Source organism: Bos javanicus, chromosome 26 (genome assembly GCF_032452875.1).
Source record: "Bos javanicus breed banteng chromosome 26, ARS-OSU_banteng_1.0, whole genome shotgun sequence".
Taxonomy (NCBI): Eukaryota; Metazoa; Chordata; class Mammalia; order Artiodactyla; family Bovidae; genus Bos; species Bos javanicus.
The window spans coordinates 15,628,228-15,653,058 of record NC_083893.1 but is presented as its reverse complement, the minus strand read 5'-3'; the positions used below and the strand labels follow the sequence as shown (position 1 = coordinate 15,653,058).

The 24,831-nt window shown below is 45.8% G+C and overlaps 1 protein-coding gene across 1 annotated transcript in view; it reads right to left on the bottom strand.

Moving 5' to 3' along the window:
• The window catches only part of PLCE1 (phospholipase C epsilon 1), a 369,702-nt gene that overhangs the window by 95,992 nt on the left and 248,879 nt on the right, over nucleotides 1-24,831 (bottom strand). The window contains exons 5-7 of the mRNA XM_061402841.1: nucleotides 9,637-9,782; nucleotides 2,888-3,146; nucleotides 667-872 (exon numbers count right to left, since the gene is read on the bottom strand). Of these exons, the coding sequence (XP_061258825.1) occupies nucleotides 667-872; nucleotides 2,888-3,146; nucleotides 9,637-9,782 (611 nt within the window). The remainder of the gene's footprint in view (nucleotides 1-666; nucleotides 873-2,887; nucleotides 3,147-9,636; nucleotides 9,783-24,831) is intronic.

Sequence of the window (24,831 nt, the reverse complement as noted above, 5' to 3'; positions counted from 1 at the left end):
GGAGATGCCAGTTCAATCCCTGGGTTGGGAAGATGCCCTGCAGGAGGAAATGCAGCCCACTCCAGTATTCCTGCTTGGAAAATGCCATGGACAGAGGAGCCTGGCAGGCTATAGTCCATGGGGTTGCGAAGAGTCGGACACAAGTGAGCAACTAACACACACACACAAACACATCAAAGTATAGTTGATTTATAATGTATACTCTGGATACTATTGGAGAAGGGAATGGCAACCCACTCCAGTATTCTTGCCTGGGAAATTCCATGGACAGTGGAGCCTGGTGGGCTACAGTCTGAAAATGAAAGTGAAGTCGGTCAGTCGTCTCCGATTCTCTGCGACCCCATGGACTGTAGCCTACCAGGCTCCTCCGTCCATGGCATTTTCCAGGCAAGAGTACTGGAGTGGGTAGCCATTTCCTTCTCAAGGGGATCTTCCTGACCCAGGGATTGAATCTGGGTCTGCCGAATTGCAGGCAGATGCTTTAGCATCTGAGCCACCGGGGAAGCTGGGCTACAGTCTATGGGGCTGCAAAGAGTTGCACAGGACTGGGCAACTAACACGTACATGGATGCTATTTATAACCTGAAACCAAACTGGGGTAGGAAAAAGAAGAAATGAGAATCCCAATTTTTAAATCCCATGTAAAACATCCCATGTAAAACTTACTGCCATCGGGCTTTATCCTTCAGGGAATTTTTCCTTGAGCTGCTCCCTTCACTGGAGCTGTCCTCCTCCTCTGTCTCCAGACTTCGACTGCAGCTCCTGATGATCTGAAAGATGCTGTTGACAGTGGACTCCTTCTCTGAATTCTTTAAGCCATTCTGTCCCACTCGTTGTAAGAAATTATCTTGTCCACTATAATCGGCTACAAACTACAGAGAAATATATTGAGGATTTGTTATTGCAGCTTCACATACTACATCTAAATAACCTACTTGGCTAGAGAAACAAAATCATAACAGTCATAAATAATGGCATTTGTGCCTATTTTATTGGGGGAAAACCAACCTCCAGGAAAAACATTTTTTCCTTTCACCACATGAAATACCAAAACTTACTCTTGTTTCCACTAAGACAACTTCAGTCCCTCTAGGAATCAACACTTCACTTCCAGTTTATAACACAAAAAGCAATATTATTTCAAGGTTCCCTAGGGAGAAGATTAGCCACTTTACAGAGGAAGGACAGAGTTATTTTATTCCTGTAGTGAGAATTGAGAAAAACCATGACAGAAATCTATTATTCTATGGAACCAGATAAAATTACTGGGGCCCAAGGAAATGATCAAAGAGGGGGGACATTTTGCTTTATTTCCCATACATCTTAACAGTAACACAGAGGCTTCCTGGTGATTTATAAGCTCTTATTGTCTGTATTTGTAACCAGGGAAGTATCTCCCATCAGAGGTCAGAGGGATGGCTAGGCCATGAGATATGGAGTTCCCTACTTCTGAGATGTGAGGCAGCCAGTGCGGGGACAGTTTGGGAGGCTTGCTTTAAGCTTCCCCCTTCATTTCTTTCACTTTTTTTTGGCTATTTAGTCGCTAAGTCGTGTCTGACTCTTTTTGACCCATGGGCTGTAGCCTGCCAGGCTCCTCTGTTCATGGGATTTTTTCAGGCAATAACATTGGAGTGGGTAGTTACTTCCTCCTCCAGGGGATCTTCCCAACCCAGGGACTGAACTTGCGTCTCCTGCACTGCAGGCAGATTCTTTACCGCTGAACCACTGGGGAAGTGTCTCCTTGCACTTTATGCCCCTCTCACAAGCCAGGGAGATAGAAGCCAGTAATGCTGCCAGCACCTGTCAGGGGCTCTAAGTCTCCCTGATACCAAGTAATTCTTTTGCTCCCAAGGGACCTGGAAGAGGCTGCAGTTTTAGGAGAGTCTTCCCACTGTCACCAAGAAGGGGTGTGAATGAGGGTGAGAAAGAGAGAGAGAGAAGGAGAGAGGGGGAGAGTGTGTATGTGTAAGGTCAACAGTGGGTGCCGGCACCATGGTGAGAATGACTTTAGTTTAGGTATGGGACTTCCGGGCATGGGACTCCTCAAATTTCTCCATAAAGTCTCCCACCTTTCAATCCCTTCTTTCATTTCTAAATACCATATAGAAAGGTGTCTGTATATTCTGTTTCTCAGTGCCTCTTCTCTGCACTGCCCAACACTCTGAGTCCAAGCTCATGTGGTCCTTCCCATGCTGGGGGTTGGGAATGAGCAGCAATGGGCTGAGGACAGCATGATCAGGAGCCCAGAGCGCATCCTTGGAGGACACACCAGATTCCCAGAATGGAGGAAAAGAAGGCAGCACTGACTTCCCCTCAGTCTTTCTTCCACTGACCCCAAAAAGTTACTACTCTCATCTGACTTCTTATATCCCCTTCACCCATTTGCACCTAGCAAGAGAGGAAAATCCCATCAACCTTAAGAAAAAACACCCAGAAAAACAACACCATTTGTACGTTGCCCCATTAAAGCTAACTTAATATAAAGCCCAACAGTGGTAGTTGGCCTTCTTTTCTTTGGAATGTTCACGATCTAGTGAAAGTGAAACTGTCAGCTGCTCAGTCATGTCCGACTCTTTGTGACCCCATGGGCTGTAGCCTGCCAGGCTCCTCTGTCCATGGAATTCTCCAGACAACAATACTGGAGTGGGTTGCCATTCCCTTCTCCAGGGGATCTTCCCAATCTAGGAATCGAACCCAGGTCTCCTGCATTGCCGGCAGATTCTTTACCGTCTGAGCCACCAGGGCAGCCCCCAAGGATCTGTTAGTCAACGCAACTGTGACAATGGATAACCCTGGCCTCAGAGATGTCTCTCTTCTGGCTTCAGTGTGTGACAAGCCAGGAGGCAACAATGACTCTTCAGATCATGAGAGTTTTGAAAGGTCTCACCTCCAGAGTTTCTTCCTGCGAATTGTACCTCGGGCAAAGCTTCATGAGGCCAGAGGCTCCGTCCAGCACCTCACAGAGCTCCTTCAGAAACACCCCGCAGAAGGGAACCACCTTGCAGCCGGGGATGTGCAGCGCTCGGGTCACCACCTTCCTGTACTCGCAGGAAGACTCGTGCTGGGCCATGGCGTCCTTCAGGCTCCTCATGGTCTCCAGATCAGACTGGTCCATAAACTGCCACATTTTTAAAACTTTTCTTGACCTATGGCAAGTCAGGGACATTGTTTTTAGGCCAAAGGGGAAATAATATCGTTTACAGTAAACAGCTTAAATTCTGTATGAAATTCATTTCTGTTTATGTTTTCTTTCTGTTTTAATATTTATTCGGGATTCACATTGCCACCTACTTCCCCAAATGATGTGAATATTACTTTAATAAATTGTCACCTGGGTCTGAGCAGCCAAGCGGGGACTTCTTTGCAGAGGGCTGTCAGGACATGGTAAGTGAGAAGGAGGAGATCTCCCCAAGTTCAGGGGCTTCAGGGAACTTCATGGAGAGGCTGGCCCGTGTCCTGGCAGCTTGTTGATCATGTGGACTGCCTGGTGTGTGACTTCCTGGGAAAGTGTAAGGACGAGAGGCTGGCTGGGGCCGTGGGATGGCTAGTGAGGGGGAAGGATCCGGTGAGTGTGCTTTGCATCTCTAGAGCCTGGGTGGGCAAAGTGCTGGGGCTTTCTTTGAGTCTGGAATGGACCCTGAGAGGCAGCAGGGCTTGAGTTATCTTGAAAGGCTTCCCTCCAAATAAGGGGGCCCTAGTGGAAAGAGTCTGTAAGGGTAGGCCTTTCAGAACTAGATGCTGTGGGGGAGGACTGAGTAGTGGGCCAGGCTGGGGGTGTACCACCCCTCTCCAGGTGATGGTACAGGGGGTTGCTTTCGGACAGAAACTGGGGGGAGTTAGGACGGAGGAGCCTAGTAGGCTGCAGTCCGTGGTGTCGCTAAGAGTCAGACACGACTGAGCGACTTCACTTTCACTTTTCACTTTTATGCACTGGAGAGGGAAATGGCAACCCACTCCAGTGTTCTTGCCTGGAGAATCCCAGGAATGGGGGAGCCTGCTGGGCTGCCATCTATGGGGTCGCACAGAGTTGGACACGACTGAGGCGACTTAGCAGCAGCAGGGCAGGTAAGTAGGAAGTGACCCTGAAAACACCCCACATGGCTCTCTGTGAGGTCACCAAAGCCAGATCACAGTGGCCCCAGTCAAGTTAGACTGGCTCCCTTTACCCCTCCTCCCTTCTTCTCTCCTATCCTGCCCATGTTTTCTGCAGGAACCCTGAGCTGGAGACAGAGGGACAGAAAGATAAATTATATCTTCCCACCCTACTGCAGCTTTTTGAGACTGGTAGGGCTGTGAAACTGGGGAAAGGGTGAAGCTTTTCTTTGTTTTTTCTTCCTTCCCAGGTGGCGCTAGTGGTAAAGAACCAACCTGCCTGCCAGTGCAGGAGACATCAGAGACACAGGTTTGATCCCTGGGTTGGGAAGATCCCCTGGAGGAGGGCATGACAATCTACTCCAGTGTTCTTGCCTGGAGAATCTCATGGACAGAGGAGCCTGGCGGGATACAGTCCATGGGGTCACAAAGAGTCAGACACGACTGAAGCGACTTCGCAGCAGCAGGAGTGTGGCATACAGGATCTCAGTTTCCTGACCAGGGATTGAACCCATCTCCCAAGCAGTGGAAGTGTGGAGTGCTAACCATTGGACCATCAGGGAAGTCCCTTTACTTCTTTTTTTGAAGTTTTAAATGAAAGCTTGAAGCTCTGATTTATATCAGACTGGATTAAAAAATCATTAGGTAATACCTAAGACATCTAAAAGACATCAAAAAGTACAACACGACACACACTCACGCATCAACCTCTCAGTTTAAAAAAATAAAGCATTCATAATATGGCTGAGGCCCCAGAGGACTCCTCGGTGGACACACCCCCTCCCTTCCTCACCACCAGGGACCACGTCTGCAACTTTATTGCGCTGCCTCCCTGACACTTCCTCATACTTTCTCAACCTGGGCAGATACTGCTAAGCAGTTTGTACAATTGTTTGTGCACTTTAGACTTTATACAAATGGTGTCACACTGAGGGCAACCTGCCACAACCATCGTGTGGCACTGCCATACGATTCTGGGGGTCACTAGCGCTCAAGGGCATAGGCGAAGGAGACGGCTTATTAACTACACAAGTGACCGGGAAAGACACGGGGGGCCCACGGTACAGTCCAGAGTTCGGGGGAAAACAGGCAGTTGGCAGGTTTGAAAGACAGTGAGGTCAGAAAAATAAATTGTCTCCTGATTTCACCCCACTGGGTTCGACTTGTCCTACAACCAGTTCCTTATAAGGTGGTGAGAATCCATCTGGGGGCATGGAATGGAGGTTTAAATAAATGAAGTGAACACATGAATGAGACTTGGTTCTCATTATCTGATCATCCTTTTTTTTCATGAGTCATGATATGTGGGTGGGGCAAGAGACAAACCTTAGTAAAGAGCATTGGTGTTTTGTTAGACTGAGAACTGACGCTTTTAAAAAAGAAACTTTATTTCTTTTCATGATTAAAAAGGTATGCCCATTGTAGATGATCTCAAAAATACCAAAAATATAGAAAATCCACTCACGGCTCTTCCAACCACAGACAACAGTAGGAATATTTCCTTCCAGTACTTATCCTATTTGTGTCTGTCTGGTCTAAATATTTTATACATTTTGTTGTATAAATATTGCTGAAGTTATTAAGTATGGACAGCTTTGTTCCCAGGTAGTTTTATATGTTGTATGTATACATTGTATGTCCTATGATATTAAAATTATTATAAACATTGTTTCTGGTGATTAAATAATACTCCAGTGTGTGGATGCATCATGTTATTGCCTTCATTTTTCTATTATTGTTCATTGGGTTATTTTATTTTATTATTTTAAAATCGAGGTGTCCTTGACATTTGGGTTATTTTATATTGACATTAAAACTGAGTAAATATTGCTGCATGTAAATCTTTGTACTTCTACTCGTTTCCTATAAGCAGCTGGGAATTTAGTTTGAGGAAGCCAAATGTACAAAGGTGACAGGAAAGCAGTCACTTCACAATAAGGTTGCGCCCCCTTCTCCTCTAATTGTTTCAAAAATTAAAAAATTCAGTTATCTTGATGCAGTTCAATTACTTGTAATCTAAATACTTTCAAACTTGAAAGTGCACATGTGAGCTCTTCTTCCACAATCATTCCATCATGAGGACATCTAGTAACTTACCTCCTGTATCTACTGTTCTGGCTGACGAACTATTAAACCTGGTAGTTTTACCCATCTATTTGTAAAGACTAATTCAGCCTTAAGCCAAATATAGGAGTGTGAAACTAGGTGGCAATGGGTTTGGGGTGGCCAGGAATCAGTGGTAAGGTTTAGCTGCTTTGACATTATTTCTCATCTAAGAAAGAATTACCTGGCTCTATAGACTTCCTCTGTGGCTCAGCTGGTAAAGAATTCACCTGCAATGCAGGAGACCTGGGTTCAATCCCTGCATTGGGAAGATCTGGAGAAGGGAAAGGCTACCCACTCCAGTATTTTGGCCTGGAGAATTCCATGGACTACAGCCCATGGGGTTGCAAAGAGTCAGACATGACTGAGCAACTTTCACTTTCACATGGACTTCTTGGATTTTGAATTTAAACTAAGTTGGGTCTAAAAGTCACATTTCCCCAAGGCCTCCATTGGTCATTATGAGGCTATTTTTTGCATCAAGAGACTCGCTAATATATGGTACGTGGCAGCCAACCTCCAAGATGGCCTCCAAAGATCCACACTTCCTGCTGCGGTGTGGTCCCCACCCACAGTGAGCCAGTGCTGGTCCTACATGATCAGTATAATACGGCAGAAGTGGACAGTGTGTGACTCCTGAGGCCAGGACGTAAAAAGCACCGAAGCTTCTGCCTTGCTCTTTCTATTTATTTATTTCTATTTATTTATTTATTCATTTTTGGCAGCACTGGGTCTTTATTGCTGTGTGCAGGCTTCCTCTAGTTGTGGGGCTACTCCCCAGGTGTGGTGTGCAGGCTTCTCGCTGCAGTGGTTTGCCTTGTTGCAGAGCACAGGCTCTAGGCAATGGGTTTCAGTAATTGGGCTCAGGGGTTCAGTAGTTGCGGTGCACGGGCTCCAGAGTGCAAGGGTTCAACAGGTGTGGTGCATGGGCTCAGCTGCCCACTGGCAGGTAGGATCTTAGTTCCCAGACCAAGGATCAAACCCATGTCCACTGCCTTGGCAGGCAGGTTCTTAACCCCTGGACCACCAGGGAAGTCCCTGCCTTGTTCTTTTGGATTGTTCACTTTGGAGGGAGCCAGCTGCCATGCTGTGAGGATGGTGACACCCAGAAGAGAGGACGCAAGGTCCCCAGACAACAGTCAGCACCAGTTTGCCAGTCAACCACGGAAGGATAAGCACCATTGTATGTTCGTGCTTAGTTGCTCAGTCATGTCCGACTCTTTGCAGCCCTAGCCCACAAGAGGGTCTGTAGCCCACCAGGTTCTTCCATCCGTGGGATTTTCCCAGCAAGAATACTCGAGTGGGTTGTCATCTCCTCTTTCGGGGGATCTTCCACACCCAGGGATCTCTTGCATCTCCTGCATTGCTGGTGGACTCTTTACCGCTGAGCCACCAGGGAAGCCCAAGCATCATTAAAACAGGACTATTTTATCAGTATATGATCTCTATTTTTTTAAAGAAAAATAATGCAGGGACTTCCCTGGTGGTCCAGCAGTTAAGAATCTGCCTTCCAATGCAGGGGATGTGGGTTTGATCCCTGCTTGGGCAACTAAGATCCCACATGCTGTGGGGTAACTAAGCCTGCATGTTGCAACTAGAGAGAAGCCAGCACACCACAATGAACGATCCTGCATGCTACAACTAAGATCTTGTGTAGCCAAATAAATAATATTAAAAAAGAAAAGTAGCGCAGATTGTAGAAAATTTATCACAAAGAGAACCAAATCACCTGCATATAGCCTTTTCTTCACCCAGTACTTTTCTATTTTTCCTTCTTTTGAGCCATGCTTAGTGCAGTTGTACGACCATTTTAAATGCCAAGGACATGATCATGTGAGTTTATTTTTAGTTGAGAAAGTTCAAAAGGACGAAAAAATTTCCAACTAAAAATTTTCCTCTCCACCCCCAATCCTGAACCCCTATGTCAGGCCTGGAGAATCAAAGAAAAACCTTGAAATGTTATGAAGCAAGATCTATTTATAGATCTTCATTGGGAAGATGAATCTTAGACAACAACAACAGCAATGACAAGTTCTCTTTTTGAGCCTTACTACATGCCAGACGCACATACTCAACACTTTACACTGTCTCATTAAATCCTATGCAAAGGGATAGGTGCTTTTTATTATTGCCCCCATTTGCAGATGAAGAAACTGAAGCTTAATGAGGTCAAGTAACTAGATCACACAGCTGTTCCACAGGGGAGCCAGGATTTGATTCCCTGTTATTCTAACTCCACCATTTATCCTCTTCTTCCTCATACCACACTGCCACCACAAGAGTGAGGAGCAGCTATTTCATGCAAGGTAACTGATGCTTAAAGGGAATACAGCTGGAGGCTTTAATGATAGAATGCTGATCTTATTATTAGCTTGATGGAGAAGGTGTAAGAGGAAGATATCATAGAAGTTAAGGGCTGCTGCTGCTGCTGCTAAGTCGCTTCAGTCATGTCCGACTCTGTGTGACCCCATAGACGGCAGCCCACCAGGCTCCTCCATCCATGGGATTTTCCAGAAGTTAAGAGCACAGGCTCTGAAATCAAGGTGGCCTCCATTCACATCCTGGCCATACCAGGTGACCTTGGGTGAGTAACTTAATTTCTTCTTATCTTAGACGTTTCTTCTTTCATCCGGTGTGGAAATAATAATAGTATGTACCTCAAAAAATTGTTCTGACAATCGAAAGTTTTAATGCATGGAACACGCTTAGTCCAGTGCTTGACATGTAGTAAGTGTTTAATAAAAATGACAGCTAACATTATTCAGTGATATCATTATCAACATAAGCCACTGTCATTGGTGAGGGCAGTCAGTGGTTGGCAGCTTACAGTGCTGGGTAATTTGTAAGGCAGATCTGGGAAGAGACAGGTAACAGTGGGGCACACATGGCAGGAAGGGGAAAGGGGGGTCAGTGATGGTGTTGACAGAGTTAAGCAATCAGACACTCAGCCTGCCCAAGAGCATGGGGTCAGGGCAGACACAGCGGAGTAGGATCATGCCTGCTTAATTCTGCAGCACCTCTGAGGAACAGGAATTGTGGCACTAACACAGGTTAATATATTTCCCCCATATAGTCAGTACCAATTGCCTACTGTTACTAAGTCGCTTCAGTCGTGTCGAACTCTGTGTGACCCCATAGACAGCAGCTCACCAGGCTCCCCCGTCCCTGGGATTCTCCAGGCAAGAACACTGGAGTGGGTTGCCATTTCCTTCTCCAGTGCATGAAAGTGAAAAGTGAACATGAAGTCGCTCAGTCGTGTCCGACTCTTCGCGACCCCATGGACTACAGCCTACCAGGCTCCTCCATCCATGGGATTTTCCAGGCAAGAGTACCAGAGTGGGGTGCCATTGCCTTCTCCAAATATGGTTACCTGGACAATTAATTCAGTGCCATTCAGCTGTTAAAAGGAAACCCCAGATAACCATATTCCACTGCCCATACCTGAGGCCGGCCAAGAACTCCATGACGGCATTGTAGTTGCCCATGTTCCAGCAGCATTTGGCCACATGAACCAAGTACGAGAAGACTTCCCGCTTCTCTTCCATGGAGCCCGCCGCAAGGATCAGCCACGTCACCCAGGAGCTCACCTGTAGATGCAGAGAGGGGCGTCCACTGAAACCAGGCCAGGGAAGCTTGACGCATACTTTCTCATGAGAAAAATGTTGTTGTTTTTAAGCCAGTTTAGTATTAGGAAATGAAGGACCTGCCAAGAGACTGAATTGAAGCTCCAGCTCCATCAATGCTTTGCAATGGGATCAACCTCCCTGTTCGCTTCACCTTTAAAATGCAGCTGAAAGGTAATTCATATAATCCCTTTTCATCTATAAAATTCCATGCTGCTGCTGCTGCTGCTGCATCGCTTCAGTCATGTCTGACTCTGTGCGACCCCATAGACAGCAGCCCACTAGGCTCCTCTGTCCCTGGGATTCTCCAGGCAAGAACACTGGAGTGGGTTGCCATTTCCTTCTCCAATGCATGAAAGTGAAAAGTGAAAGGGAAGTCGCTCAGTCGTGCCCGACTCTTAGCGACCCTATGGACTGCAGCCCACCAGGCTCCTCCATCCATGGGATTTTCCAGGCATTCCATGAGACCATAGTAAAACAAGGCCTAAAGGTAATGAGGATTTAAATGTATTTGACTGATGGAGCAAGAAAGCACTTAGCACATGAACAAAAGTCCATTTGTCAAACAGTACAATGCATAATATTAAATGAAAAAACACAAAAAACTTTTTGAACTATCTTACACAAATGCATTATTTATTATGCTCCTCAAATGACTAAATAATAGAACCAACATAGCACTTATGTTACTGTTCTAAGCACTTCATATATGTTAACTCATGTATCTCTCACAACAATCCTAAGAGTCAGGAACCATAATTATGCTCATTTTATAGATGAGGAAACTGAAGGACAGAGGGCCTAAGAGACTTGCTCAAAGTTCCCAACCAATAGGTGGCAAAGCCTGAAACTGAACTGAGGTGTGTGCCCCTGGTGGCTCAGAGGTAAAGAATCCATCTTAGCCAAGCAGGAGATACAAGAGAAGCAGGTTACGGGAAGATCCCTTGAGGAAATGGCAACCCACTCCAGTATTCTTGCCTGAAAAATCACACTGAGAGAGGAGCCTGGCAGGCTACAGTTTATGGGGTAGCAAAGGGTTGAACACAATTGAGCACGCACACATGAAAAATGAAATATGTGTCCCCAAAGTGTCACTATTAACTATTCACTAAACACCTAATGTAGATACTGTTCTCCTCTAGGCTTAAATTTAGTCTAATGTGATTTGCCTTTCTACTACACAGACTGGAGTATCAATTCAGTTCAGTTCAGTAGCTCTGTCCGAGTCTTTTCGACCCTATGGACTGCAGCATGCCAGGCTTCCCTGTCCATCATCAACTCCCAGAGCTTACTCACACTCATGTCCATCTAGTCGGTGATGCCATCCAACCATCTCATCCTCTGTCCTCCCTTCTCCTCCCACCTTCAATCTTTCCCAGCATCAGAATATTTTCCAATAAGTCAGTTCTTCATATCAGGTGGCCAAAGTATTGGAGTTTCAGCTTCAGCATAATCCTTCCAATGAGTATTCAGGAATGATTTCATTTAGGATTAACTGGTTTGATCTCCTTGCAGTCCAAGAGACTCTCAAGAGTCTTCTTCAACAACACAGTTCAAAAGCATCAATTCTTCGGTGCTCAGCTTTCTTTATAGTCCAACTCTCATATCCATACATGACTACTGGAAAAACCATAGCTTTGACTAGACTGACCTTTGTTGGCAAAGTAGTCTCTGCTTTTTAATATGCTGTCTAGGTTGGTCATAGCTTTTATTCCAAGGAACAAGCGTCTTTTAGTTTCATGGCTGCAGTCACCATCTGCAGTGATTTTGGAGCCCCCCAAAATAAAGTGTGACACTGTTTCCATTCTTTCCTCACCTATTTGCCATGAAGTGATAGGACCAGATGCCATGATCTTAGTTTCCTGAATGTTGAGCTTTAAACCAATTTTTTCACTCTCCTCTTTCACTTTCATTAAAAGGCTCTTTAGTTCTTCTTCACTTTCTGCCATAAGAGTGGTATCATCTGAATATCTGAGGTTATTGATATTTCTCCCAGCAATCTTGATTCCAGCTTGTGCTTCATCCAGCCCGGCATTTCATATGATGTACTCTGCATATAAGTTAAATAAGCAGGGTGACAATATACAGCCTTGACGTACTCCTTTCCTGATTTGGAACCAGTCTGTTGTTCCATGTCTGGTTCTAACTGTTGCTTCTTGACCTGCATACAGATTTCTCAGGAGGCAGGCAAGGTGGTCTGGCATTCCCATCTCTTTAAGAATTTTCCACAGTTTATTGTGATCCAAATGGTCAAATGCTTTGGTGTAATCAATAAAGCAGAAGTAGATGTTTTTCTGGAACTCTCCTGCTTTTTCGATGATCCAATGGATGTTGGCAATTTGGTCTCTGGTTCCTCTGCCTTTTCTAAATCCAGCTTGAACATCTGGAAGTTCATGGTTTACGGACTGTTGAAGCCTGGCTTGGAGAATTTGGGGTATTATTTTGCTAGTGTGTGAGATGAGTGCAATTGTGCAATAGTTCGAACATTCTTTGGCATTGCCTTTCTTTGGGATTGGAATGAAAACTGACCTTTTGTAGTCCTTTGGCCACTGTTGAGTTATCCAAATTTGCTGGCATATTGAGTGTAGCACTTTCACAGCATCACCTTTTAGGATTTGAAATAGTTCAACTGGAATTCCATCACCTCCACTTGCTTTGTTTGTAGTGATGCTTCCTAAGGCCCACTCGACTTTGCACTCCAGGAGGTCTGGCTCTAGGTGAGTGATCACACCATTGTGGTTATCTGGGTCATGAAGACCTTTTTTGTATAGTTCTTCTGTGTATTCTTGCCACCTCTTCTTAATATCTTATGCTTCTGTTAGGCCCATACAATTTCTGTCCTTTATTGAGCCCATCTTTGCATGAAATGTTCCCTTAGGTATCTCTAATTTTCTTGAAGAGATCTCTAGTCTTTCCCATTCTATTGTTTTCCTCTATTTCTTTGCATTGATCACTGAGGTAGGCTTTCTTATCGCTCCTTGCTGTTCTCGGGAACTCTGCATTCAAATGGGTATATCTTTCCTTTTCTCCTTTGCCTCATAACTTCTCTTCTCTTCTCAGCTATTTGTAAGGCCTCCTCAGACAACGACTTTGCCTTTTTGCATTTCTTTTTCTTGGGGATGATCTTGATCACTGCCTCCTGTACAATGTCACGAACCTATGTCCACAGTTCTTCAGGCAATCTGTCTATCAGATATAGTCCCTTGAATATATTTGTCACTTTTCCTGTATAATCATAAGGGATTTGATTTAGGTCATACCTGAATGGTCTTGTGGTTTTCCCTACTGTCTTCAATTTAAGTCTGAATTTGGCAATAAGGAGTTCATTGTCTGAGCCACAGTCAACTCCTGGTCTTGTTTTTGCTGACTGTATAGAGCTTCTCCATCTTCGGCTGCAAAGAATATAATCAATCTGATTTTGGTATTGATGGTGATGTCCATGTGTAGAGTCTTCTCTTGTGTTGTTGGAAGAAGGTATTTGCTACGACCAGAGCAAGTGGAGTAGAACACTTAATAATAATCTACTATCAAAGTCCCCCCTGTATGGTATGCAGCCTCAAAATCCTTTGCTTAATCTCTAAGATTATTTTGCTGCTACCTATGCTTTGGTGCTCTGACACTAATGTTCACTTGAGTTACTTTCTCCATCTTGGTTAAGGTCTGGGCTGATAAGTTCAGTTGATAGTAGATCAAAGCCTTGGTCTTAACCTTGATCCCCCACCCCCACCCCTGCCACGGTCCACTAATTTTACTTGGTTCAGCAACAGTGCCGAAACCTGGGGAGCAACTCACTTCTCTGACTTGAGTGAGAGTGAAGCCCGAACAGAGAAGGTTACAGGGGGAAAATTTCAAGGTCTAAGGGAACACTTCTCTGCCTTCTTTCCTCCAAATAAAATGAGAGGAATGAATGGCATTTAGTGCTGGCAGCAACCTCAGAGGGCAGCCCAACTTCTTTCTTCCAGATCAAGAATCCAAGGCTCGTGGGAGAAATTGACTTGCCAACGTCACAATTCTTATGGATGTCAAAACTAGGACTCCCAGGCTGGTGCTCTTTCCCCTGATGAAGGGAAGTTAGTTTTGGTAAACTTGGCACTGGTAGGTCCTTCTAAGCACTCAATAAGAGATGCACACTTGAAGACAGAGATGGAATCAAAGGAGAAGGTACCAAGAAGAATATCAAAACATGAATTAAAAAATGAAGAAAAAAAAAACCAAACAGAAGAGATCAGTTCTAAATACATCTTTCCTTTCCCTGTACAGAAACAAGTAGGAAACAGCAACAGAGAGTTTCCATGCTAGCACAGGGTTATAATCTGGGACCAGTCAGGAGCACTGCAGTAATAATCTGTCTCTTCTTTTCTGAAATTGGCTGAAGCAGAAAGTGATGGGCCACCTGCTAGCCCGGAGCCCAGCTCCAGCCCAATAGGCTCTCAGCAGGCACCATCACTCTCCACCTGCTCAGATTTAGCTGAGCTCTCGTGAGATGTCAGGGAACAGATCTGGAATCAGACCCCTAGGATGAGCCAGAGTCCAGACCATCCTGAAAAGAATTAAGAGCCTCTTGGGAAAGAGATAACCTTTCATTTGGTCTCCTGGGACTCCTCTGGGAGCACAGGAGGCCTCTGGGATTCCCAGAGCCAACCCCTCTCCTGCAGCTGTGAGCAATCCCTGGCTCACTGCTTCTCGGCCTTGCCCCTTTCCCTACCTACCCAGTTACCAGTCACTTCTGTGGAACTCTGGCTCTCTAGACCAAGACATTATATTGCCAATAGAGACTGAGTATTGTAAAGTTTTCAATCAATTCTTCTGTTGATGTGATCAGCTTTTGATAAGCCCTGTCCACCTGATGCAAAGAGCTGACTCAAAGACCCTGATGCTGGGAAAGATTGCAGCCAGGAAGAGAAGAGGGTGACAGAGGGTGAGATGGTTGGATGACATCATCAACTCAAGGGTTGTGAGTTTGCACAAACTCCAGGCAATAGTGAAGGTCAGGGAACCCTGGCGTGATGCAGACCATGAGGTCAAAAAGAGTTAGACAGGACACAACTGAGTGACTGAACAGCAACAACAACAATCCTGCCAAAAGAAGTCATCAGAAAACACTCAGAATCACAACGTCATTGACTCTTTGAGCTAGACATTCAAATCCATCTCCTTAAAATAAAGATGAAATACTTAAACATTTAAAGTTGTTCTTCAAAGACACCTAATGCATTAATTCTTGAGGCCTCTGGCTGTATTTTTCTATGGCTTTAGCTCCTTTCCTGTTGAAATGGATGGAGAATCAGTGTTTCTGCAAAGTCACTGTTCTTTCAGGCTATTTTGGTACCACACAGCGACTTCTCAGTGCTGTGACCTGAAAGGGTTAACACATCTTCCCCTGGAGAGACCTGCTTCACAGAGCAGGCACTGACCATCATGTGGTTTGTGCCTCAGTCCTGACCACACATCCAGATTTATTTCCTATCAGTCAAATTATTTTCCATATACTTTCCCACAATGCTAGGAAAAAAATAGTGATACCGTATTTCACATGGAAACCTAATTTAAACCAACTGTTCCATCTCCAAGTGTGAGTCCCTAGGGCTTGGTTATTGAGATTATGTAAGCATTGCTATCATAAACACATGCACACACACATACATAACATCTGCCTACAGACTTCGGGAACAATTCTTACGTGGCCTAATGTATTAATCGGAGAAGGCAATGGCACCCCACTCCAGTACTTGTGCCTGGAAAATCCCATGGACGGAGGAGCCTGGTAGGCTGTAGTCCATGGGGTCGCTAGGAGTCAGACACGACTGAGTGACTTCACTTTCACTTTTCACTTTCATGCATTGGAGAAGGAAATGGCAACCCACTCCAGTGTTCTTGCCTGGAGAATCCCAGCGTGGGCGGAGCCTGGTGGACTGCCGTCCATGGGGTCGCACAGAGTTGGACATGACTGAAGTGACTTAGCAGCAATGTATTAATAATTTCAGAAGCATTAACTAACAAGAGTGCCACCACTAATTCTAAAAAAAGCAAATTCTAAAATGACGCAAAAATGGACTCTGTGGGAGAGGGAGAGGGTGGGGAGATTTGGGAGAATAGCATTGAAGCATGTATAATATCATGTATGAAACGAGTCGCCAGTCCAGGTTTGATGCACAGTACTGGATGCTTGGGGCTGGTGCACTGGGATGACCCAGAGGGAGGGGAGGGGAGGGAGGAGGGAGGAGGGTTCAGGATGGGGAACGTGGGTATACCTGTGGCGGATTCATTTCGATATTTGGCAAAACTAATACAATATTGTAAAGTTTAAAAATAAAATAAAATTAAAAAAAAAAAAAAACTACTGGCTAACCAAACCAAAATAAATAAATAAATAAATAAAATGACGCAAAAAGAAAACAAGGATTCAGTGATGACTGTAAAATGTAGACCATAGCATAAACATGGCCATGTTTACTAAGTGGACGAAGGAATGTGTTTCCAATCCATAAAGACTTTCAGGAAACCACACAGAAAACCACAAAAAAATCGCATGTGTACAGTACTATGACTCAAACACAGGGAACAGTCCTAGAGCAGAAAGGTGTTATATGTGGCAGATTATTTTGCCTCACTGCAATGGTCAGCACAGCACAGAGAGAGAACCTGGCCCCTAGCCCTGTTCTTCAGTGTTCCTCCCAGAGGCTCTGTGCTTACCCTGACAATCCTGACCCCTTTCTACATGGCTACAGCTCCTCTATAACTGTTTTATTTTCCTTCCTTCTCAGGCCTTTCTCAGTATTCTGAGGCCCACAGACTGATCAACTTGCTCTCTCTCCCCACATCAAACACCTTACTGGCATCATATAAGCTCAGTTTGAGAGGAATGTTCTTGCTCCATTCAACGTGACCTTTCCCTGGCCCACCACGCCTTGCCTATGTCCTTTGTAAAGCTGAGTCCTTACCCTGGCCCTGGAGGCCCCAGTCTGTTCTCCAGTCTCACCTTGGCTCTCCCCAAGGTGCTTGGGGAGGTGCTCTTGGGGAGGTGAACCAAGCTTTTCCCATCTTAGGGAGCTTGCACTGGTTGTTCCTCCTATGGGAAGGTACCCTGTTCCCATCCCTCCACCTCTGCTTTAGCTATCATTGACTCATCCTCTAGGCAGAACCATGCTTAGGCCTGTAGCCAGGCACCCTGCCCATGCCCCAAGCTATAGAGGCCCAGGATGGTCCTCATTCAGCTGTGTCCCGCCTTCCCTCCAATAGAATAAGAAGCCTGTGGGCCAGAGGGAACGTGTCAGCCCACCACCAGATCACTCACCCCTGTAGACCAGTATTCCCAATCCCCCGTTTAAGCCCCCACTTCTAGGATGGCAAGGGACTGATATTTGGGTCAGTCCTCCTGAGGGTCAGTCACAACAGTAGGCCTGAAGGCTGGCCAAGAGCAGGTAGTATATGGACGGAGCTTACACTGGGCCCGAGGTGTCCACATGCTATAGGCTTACGAGCCGGGATGGAAGGGGAGGTGGGCAGGCCACAGGCTGGGGTCTGGGGCCTTTCTTTGTATTTCATCCCGACTCCCCTAAAGTCAGGGGCAGGGCTGTGTTCAGGAACCTGATGAAAGCCTCACTACCTTGGGGAGGCTCGCCTGACTTCCCACGTGGGCAGGGTCCACGCGCTCTGTGCTAGGTGGTGCCCCAGACCCCTTGCACTGTCAGCACTGTGTTCCCCAAAAGGCGGACTTGGGGGCTGCTGTGCTCACCAGCAGCACAGCCCACTCCAGATGCTCGAGGGCAGTCACGTGTGAATGCGTGTGACCTCCCTGGGAAGGCCGTTCTGACGGCTCACCTAGCGCCTCACACACAGCCTCCTCCGGCTTCCCTTTCACTGGATGTTGGACCTTGAGTCCAGTGTCACGTCTGCACTTGCATTCTCACAGCAGCACACGTTTGCCTCTGGCTTATTTTTGTTATATTTGTGTGCCTGATTCTTTCACATGGATCTCTTCTGTCTCCCCCCGCACCCCCACCCAGACCTCCAGGGCAGAGACCATCTTTCCCACATCCCCAGTGTGGGGATGTTCGGTGCCCCTGACCGGCAGGCAGGCCACTCAGAGTCCCAGGAGGCCATGGGCAGAGAGGATTCTCAGCCTTCAAATGGTCAGAGATTATATTTGGGAAAAGGCCTAAACACTTCCTACTGCTGTTCCCAGGTCCAGAAAAGGGGGACCGATGACTTCCTGCCAAAAACTTTTTTTGAATATCCTGAGCAGAAGTTTTTGTAGAAAGATGATCCTTTGTAGTGGGTATCTGGTCACCTTCACTGCAAAGTCCAGGCTCAAATGGTAAAGTCTAAAGAAGGCCACGAAGTCTGTCTAGAAAAGCTCCTCTGAAGTGGATTGTGTGTGGTGCATATCTTTATCCACCCTCTACAGAGCTTTATTAGAACAACCCTTGAACTAGGGCAATTGGCATCCACATGCAGGTAACACACACATACACACACACACACACATACACACACACACACACATAGACACACACACACACACACATCCCTGCCTAGGCAGCACTCTTCACAACATGGCACATCTGCATCAGAATCTTTAGGGTGTTTATTCAAATACAGATTACAAGGCCCCACTCAGACCTAGAAACCAGACTCTCCAGATCTGCAGATCAGAAATCTGCATTCTCAAATGCACTTTAGTTGAGAGCTTTCCCTGGGATTCAGTGTCCCTTTCTGGGCCCCTGAGCCTCGAGTCAGGAAGCATCACTTCTGTAGTACCCATCCAGTACCCTAATTCACCACCTCTGTGACAGCACCTGGGGCTGGAGCTCTGACCCATTTGGAACTCAGAACTCGGAGCCAGCAGGAGATGGGATGGCTCAGTGGTGAGGAGCATGGGCCTCGGAGTGGACCTGTCTTCACCTCCCAGCCCCACTGTCACTCTGTGCGGGTGCCCGAGGCAAGCAATCTACCCTCTCGGAGATTCCATTTCTTTTCCAGGAAAGGGGAATAACAATATTTACCCCATAAAATTGTCATCAGGATGAACCTGGAGACTATACCTAGGACCTCAACGTGGTGCTCAGTGTGTAGTTAAGGGCTCAACAGAAGTGGAGTACTGCGGCCACCTGCCGCTTCTATAACCACTATTGGTACCGCTATCTGAGTTCCAGGAAGCAGAGCACAGACATCCAGGGAGAGGAGTCTCTAAGTCTCAGTTCCTAACTCCATGGAAGGAAGGAATCCAAGGCTAGATCAGGAAGAACCTGTAGTAGCCTTAAGAAGGGCTTGTCCCCAAATGCAGATCAGATCAGATCAGTCACTCAGTCGTGTCCGACTCTTTGCGACCCCTGAATCGCAGCACGCCAGGCCTCCCTGTCCATCACCAACTCCCGGAGTTCACTCAGACTCACGTCCATCGAGTCAGTGATGCCATCCAGCCATCTCATCTTCTGTCGTCCCCTTCTCCTCCTGCCCCCAATCCCTCCCAGCATCAGAGTCTTTTCCAAGGAGTCAACTCTTCGCATGAGGTGGCAAAAGTACTGGAGTTTCACCTTTAGCATCATTCCTTCCAAAGAAATCCCAGGGCTGATCTCCTTCAGAATGGACTGGTTGGATCTCCTTGCAGTCCAAGGGACTCTGAAGAGTCTTCTCCAACACCACAGTTCAAAAGCATCAATTCTTCGGCGCTCAGCCTTCTTCACAGTCCAACTCTCACATCCAAACATGACCACTGGAAAAACCATAGCCTTGACTAGATGGACCTTTGTTGGCAAAGTAATGTCTCTGCTTTTGAATATGCTATCTAGGTTGGTCATAACTTTCCTTCCAAGGAGTAAGCGTCTTTTAATTTCATGGCTGCAGTCACCATCTGCAGTGATTTTGGAGCCCCCAAAAATAAAGTCTGACACTAGCAACTTTTAAAAATGCAATACGGTGTTATTAATGATAACATGTTGATTACCATTATATATATTATATATATATAATATATATATATATATAATGTCTTCGTGACTTCATTATTTTATAACTGTAAATTTGTACATTTTGACCCCTTCACTCATTCCCCTCCCAGCCTTCACTGACCTCTGGCAACCAGCAAACTGTTCTCTGCATCTATGAGCTTTGTTTTTGTTTTGTTTTGTGTGATTTAAATACCACGTATAAGTGAAACCACAAGGTAGTTCTCTTCCTCTGATTTATTTCACTTAGTATAACACCCTTGAGGTCCATTCACATTCTCCACAAATGACAAGATTTCATTCCTTTGTATGGACAGTTACTATTTTAAAATCAACCGTTGGACATACTTTGACTTAAAGATGCAAATGCCATTTCTATTTAAATGGTCTACAGAGAATTATAATGGCTGTGCAGGCTATGTTACCCTCTTCTCTCTTACTACAGCTGAATGGATCATTCATTCAGAAAACAGTTTTTAAAAACTATTCAGGAATAAGCCTCATTTTATGCATATTCTCTCCTTTTGTAAAAGTATTATCGTTGTCCTGGAACAGGGTCTTTTTAATTTCATCCCATTTTAATAATGGGATTACCACTCACCAGTGGTTAAGAATCCACCTTCCAATGCAGAGGATGAGGGTTTGATACCTGGTTGGGGAACTAAGATCCCACACATCGTGGAGCAACTAAGCCCGTGCTCTACAACTACTGAAGCCCACTCGCTCTGGAGTCTACAGGCCACACCTAGAGAGTCTGTGTGCCACAACGAAAGATCCCACATAACAGGGATGATCCTGCATGCGCAACTAAGGCCCAGTGCAGCCAAATCAATCAATTAATAAAAAAAAACCCAAGAGTAACAGTTTACATAAAACATCTTGACATGAGATGTCAGCTCCACACTATCCTGATCCTATTGCAGGATCACTTATGAATCAATTTCTTTTCCTCTTTGTATGATTTTAATAATAATACTTACAGTAACAATAGCTTCAAAGTACTGGTCGTGTGCTATGAGAGGGACACTGCTTATTCCATTTAATCCCCTCAGCTCTAGACAGCTGGTACTAACAGTGTTTCCATTTTACAGATGGGGAAACTGAGGTTCAAAGTGGCTGAGCTAGCCAGTCCAAGGTGACACCACCTGTAAACTAGGAACAAGACAAATCAAAAGCCTGTGCTTTTAAACTACGTGCTTTATTCTTTTCCATTTTCTCTTGAGCATTAGACTAAAGAGGACCAACTTTTACTCCTGACGAGGGCCCTGATACTACTGAACGAAGAAATGCCTTTACACAGGCTATGCAAAGCTCCGCTCCAGATCTGAGCAGTTGAGTCTCATCTCCTGTAGAAATAGGATGTTGGCGTTCTGATAGATCACAGAGAATGTGGTGCAGTGGCTTGCCAGCTGTCCCCAGTGTTCCTGTTCTGTCACCTGTGTAAAGTTCTAAGTTTTCTCCGACAAGCATGAATTTGAAGTGAGAGAAGCCCTGCAAGAGGTTCCATCCCTGAGCTCACTCCTGGGGGCAGCGAGGTGTCCTGGGCAGAGGTCTGAGAAAGTGTCAGGAGATGCCCTAAGAAACCTCTTCCTGAGCTGCTGCCACCACAGGAGTGGCCCCATTCTGAGCTGCTCTGAGTGGTGGACAGGAAATGGCCTCCCTGGTTACCTAAGTCCCCCAGTGGGAAACTCACTGGCCACAGGCCACACTGCTTGGAGAAGGGAGAGAGAAGGTTGTCTTCTCGGGCCACTGAGCAGGCCCAGAGGTTCTGAGACCTGCTGTGAATCACTCTGGACCCCAGGGCAGGTGGATTCCTGTCACAGGAAAGGAAGAATGAGCCCCACAAGTCACTGTTTCACCCCTAGGACCCAATGGCAAATGTTTGCTGACTGCAAGGTGGATGGTAAGCGGGTAACAGGAGATCAACAGTTAAACTGATACCAGTGATCAAGCAGGAAGGAGAAATTGTAAGGGAATAAAATCACTTGCATGTGTTCGCCTATGTTCCTCTAAAGACAAATCTGTGTGAAGAAACAAAGGATATTAGCATCCCACCAAGATCCATTACATCCTCCCTGCTGGCCCTGGTAGATATAATAGATCATTAAGAGGAAGGTAGTGGAATCTGCTCTCTGTGCTGTACATGTGCGTAGGGGTGAGCTTCTGTGAATGAAACTTGCTAAGGAATAAATCTGATGAAAACCAGAATTCTGTCATTTTAGCTTCCCTGTTTTAATGGGAGGTGAGAGAGAGAAGGGAGAACACAGGATTTGGAGCCAAAGAAATGTAGGTTCACCTCTTGGCACTACTTTTCACTATTTCTGTGACCTTGAACAAGTTTATTACCTTCCCTGAGATTCAATTTTTCACCCATAAAATATCCTGCCACAAGAGTGGTGTGTGGTAACTAACAGACAATAAATATATGTAAAGGGCTCTGGTGGTTAGAGCAGAATACATACTCAATAAATGTCAAGCAATGCAGATAATGAAAAAAAAAAAAAAAAAAGCAGCTCCTTCTTCAAAGATGTTTCTTTGAGGAAACCACATTGGCCTTTTAATTACAGTGCCAGCCTCTCTGTTCTGTTTAGCAGAGAGAGACTTCCCATGGATCAAACCCTCAGAAGGAATGATCCTTTGCTTCTTTTAAAGAGGCCAAAAAGGAGAGATACAGGGAAGGCAGAAAGGGAGTAAGAAAAAAATTGAGACCAAAAAAAAAAAGAACAGATCAACAAAAGTCTAAGGACAGTCAGCAGGGATGGGTGGGAAGAGGAAGGATGTGGCGAGGGGCTGTCTGAGGAAATGGGGACACGTGGATGTGCTTTGGTGGGAGGGGAAGTGCTTAGAAAACAGCAGTGAGTCACAGCTAGGTTCTGCAAGGGCAGCAGCCTTGAGAGCCCTGGCTCCTTTGTCCAGGAACACTGGGTACACTGGTCCAGAGTGGGGCTAAACAGCATCAGGGGACGCTGGCCAGTTCAATACCTTTCTCACTTTGTGAGAAGGGGGTCATCTTTTCTAGGGAAAGGATAGATCTCAATTCCAAATAAAACCCAACAGAGCTGTACACGTAAGGCAGAAATTCTAGGATGCCAGCACAAAATAAAAGTACTTGGTGTGTGTCTCCAACCACTTAATCTATGAAAACAAACAACGACTGTCCTGCGATGAGGTCATGTCACTGGGTGAATGGTAACAACCCCGGTGGCACAAAGCTGAGAACTCGAGCCTGACAGCTGAGTGCGTGGAAATTCACTTCAGGAAGCAAACCACTGCCCCGGGGCCTGGCTGCAGCGCTTCCACATTGTACCTGAACTTTGCCCTGTGTGCCACCTGGCATGCTTCTTCATGTCTGCCTACCCCTATGCAGCTTTAGAGTTTGAAATCTTGACAGGCAGACTCTGTGCCAATTTTGGGCTGTTCTGCATACAGTAGGTGCTTAGTAAATATTTCAATAACTGTAGTTTTCTTTCTGCTTGGAAGACCCAGGGAGAGACAGGTCAGCCGGGTTCTGTGGTATTGGGTCCCAGTCTGTGTTCTGGGGACATGTTCTATTAGATAGTAACTATTTTGTGAAGAAAGTGTCTGGGGCCATTCAGGTTTGGGAGATGCTGGGAATAATTAAGATTTCTTCACTGACAGGATTTCTTAGACCTTTAAATATGCTAACATGCATGGTAAATCTCTAAGGGGCTAATATTCAGAGTTTCCCAAATTCTTTATGGGTATTAAGTCACTTCAGTCATGTCTGACTCTTTGCGACTCCATGGACTGTAGCTTACCAGGCTCCTCTGTCCATGGGATTCTCCAGGCAAGAATATTGGGGTGGATTGCTACGGCCTCCTCCAGGGGATCTTCCCGACTCGGGGATCGACTCAGGAATCGAGCCTGCATCTCCTGTATTGGCAGGCAGGTTCTTTGCCACTAGCGGCACCCGGGAAGCCTGGAATTCTTTATACCATGTCATTTTTCCCTAAAGCAATCCTGGAATATTGGCATTGTATCTCTTTGAGCTCCTGCAGCCTGGAGCCCTCGTAGCCTCATCTCCCCTGGCAATTCTGAAGACCTTGGCTTGAGTCTGCTCAACCTTAGAACACATCCTTCCACCTCTAGAAGCTGCAAGGTGTGAGTGGACTTCAGGGGGTAGAAATAGGCAGAAATGGCAGCCTGTGGTTTTGTGACAGGTGTCAAAATTTCAGAATCAATATATTGTTGTAGGAATTCTAAGACCAATACACAAATAAGATTTTTTTCTTATAATCCATAATGAGGAGATTAAGGCATGCAGGCAATTATTATTTCACAGCCAAGGCGGTCAGAGGAAAGAGCTGAGCAGACCAGCTTTTAGCTGTGGTTCCACTATACAATATGACAACTACATCAAAGGACCTTAGAGGTCATTTAGATCACTTTCTGTATTTCATAGATGAAGAAACCCAAGAGAACAGAGAACTGGATAACAGGGTTATCCAGCTGGCAGTGACAGTGCTGAGGCTAGACCTCAGGTCTCTGACCTCAGGATGTCCTGCAGTCACAATTTGCTGGGTTTCTGCTATCTCTGAGAAGAGGATCTGATGCACTGTCCCCTCCCTCTCTCACTCCCTCCACCCATGGGTCTGCAGAGGCAGGCTTCCCCAGGTGAAGCAGTAGCACATGCCAGCAAGGAGCTAACCTGGTCTGATGGAGAGAGGAGGAGGGGAACTGGAAGAATTGCTGAAGATACTGGTTCAGGGAACCTAAGAGACAGTGGCAGCCGGTCCTGGCTGGCCAAAACCCAAGGAACAAAAGGAAGAAGAGTCAGGACAATGAGAAGCTCTCAGTGGGCAGCTGCCTGCCCACAGAGATTTGGGGCAGGATTCTAGAAGGGAGGCTGGAAGGAAGATAAGGAGAAATTACATTTTGTAGAGTTGCTACTTGTCTTCAGTGATGGCAGGAGAGGTCTGAGGAAGAGTCAAGAAGTCTCCTCTGAAAAAACAAACAAGCAAACAACAAAAAGACCTAGGAAAGGGACTTCCCTGGGGTGCGGTGGTTAAGATTCCATGCTTCCAATGCAGGGGACACAAGTTCAA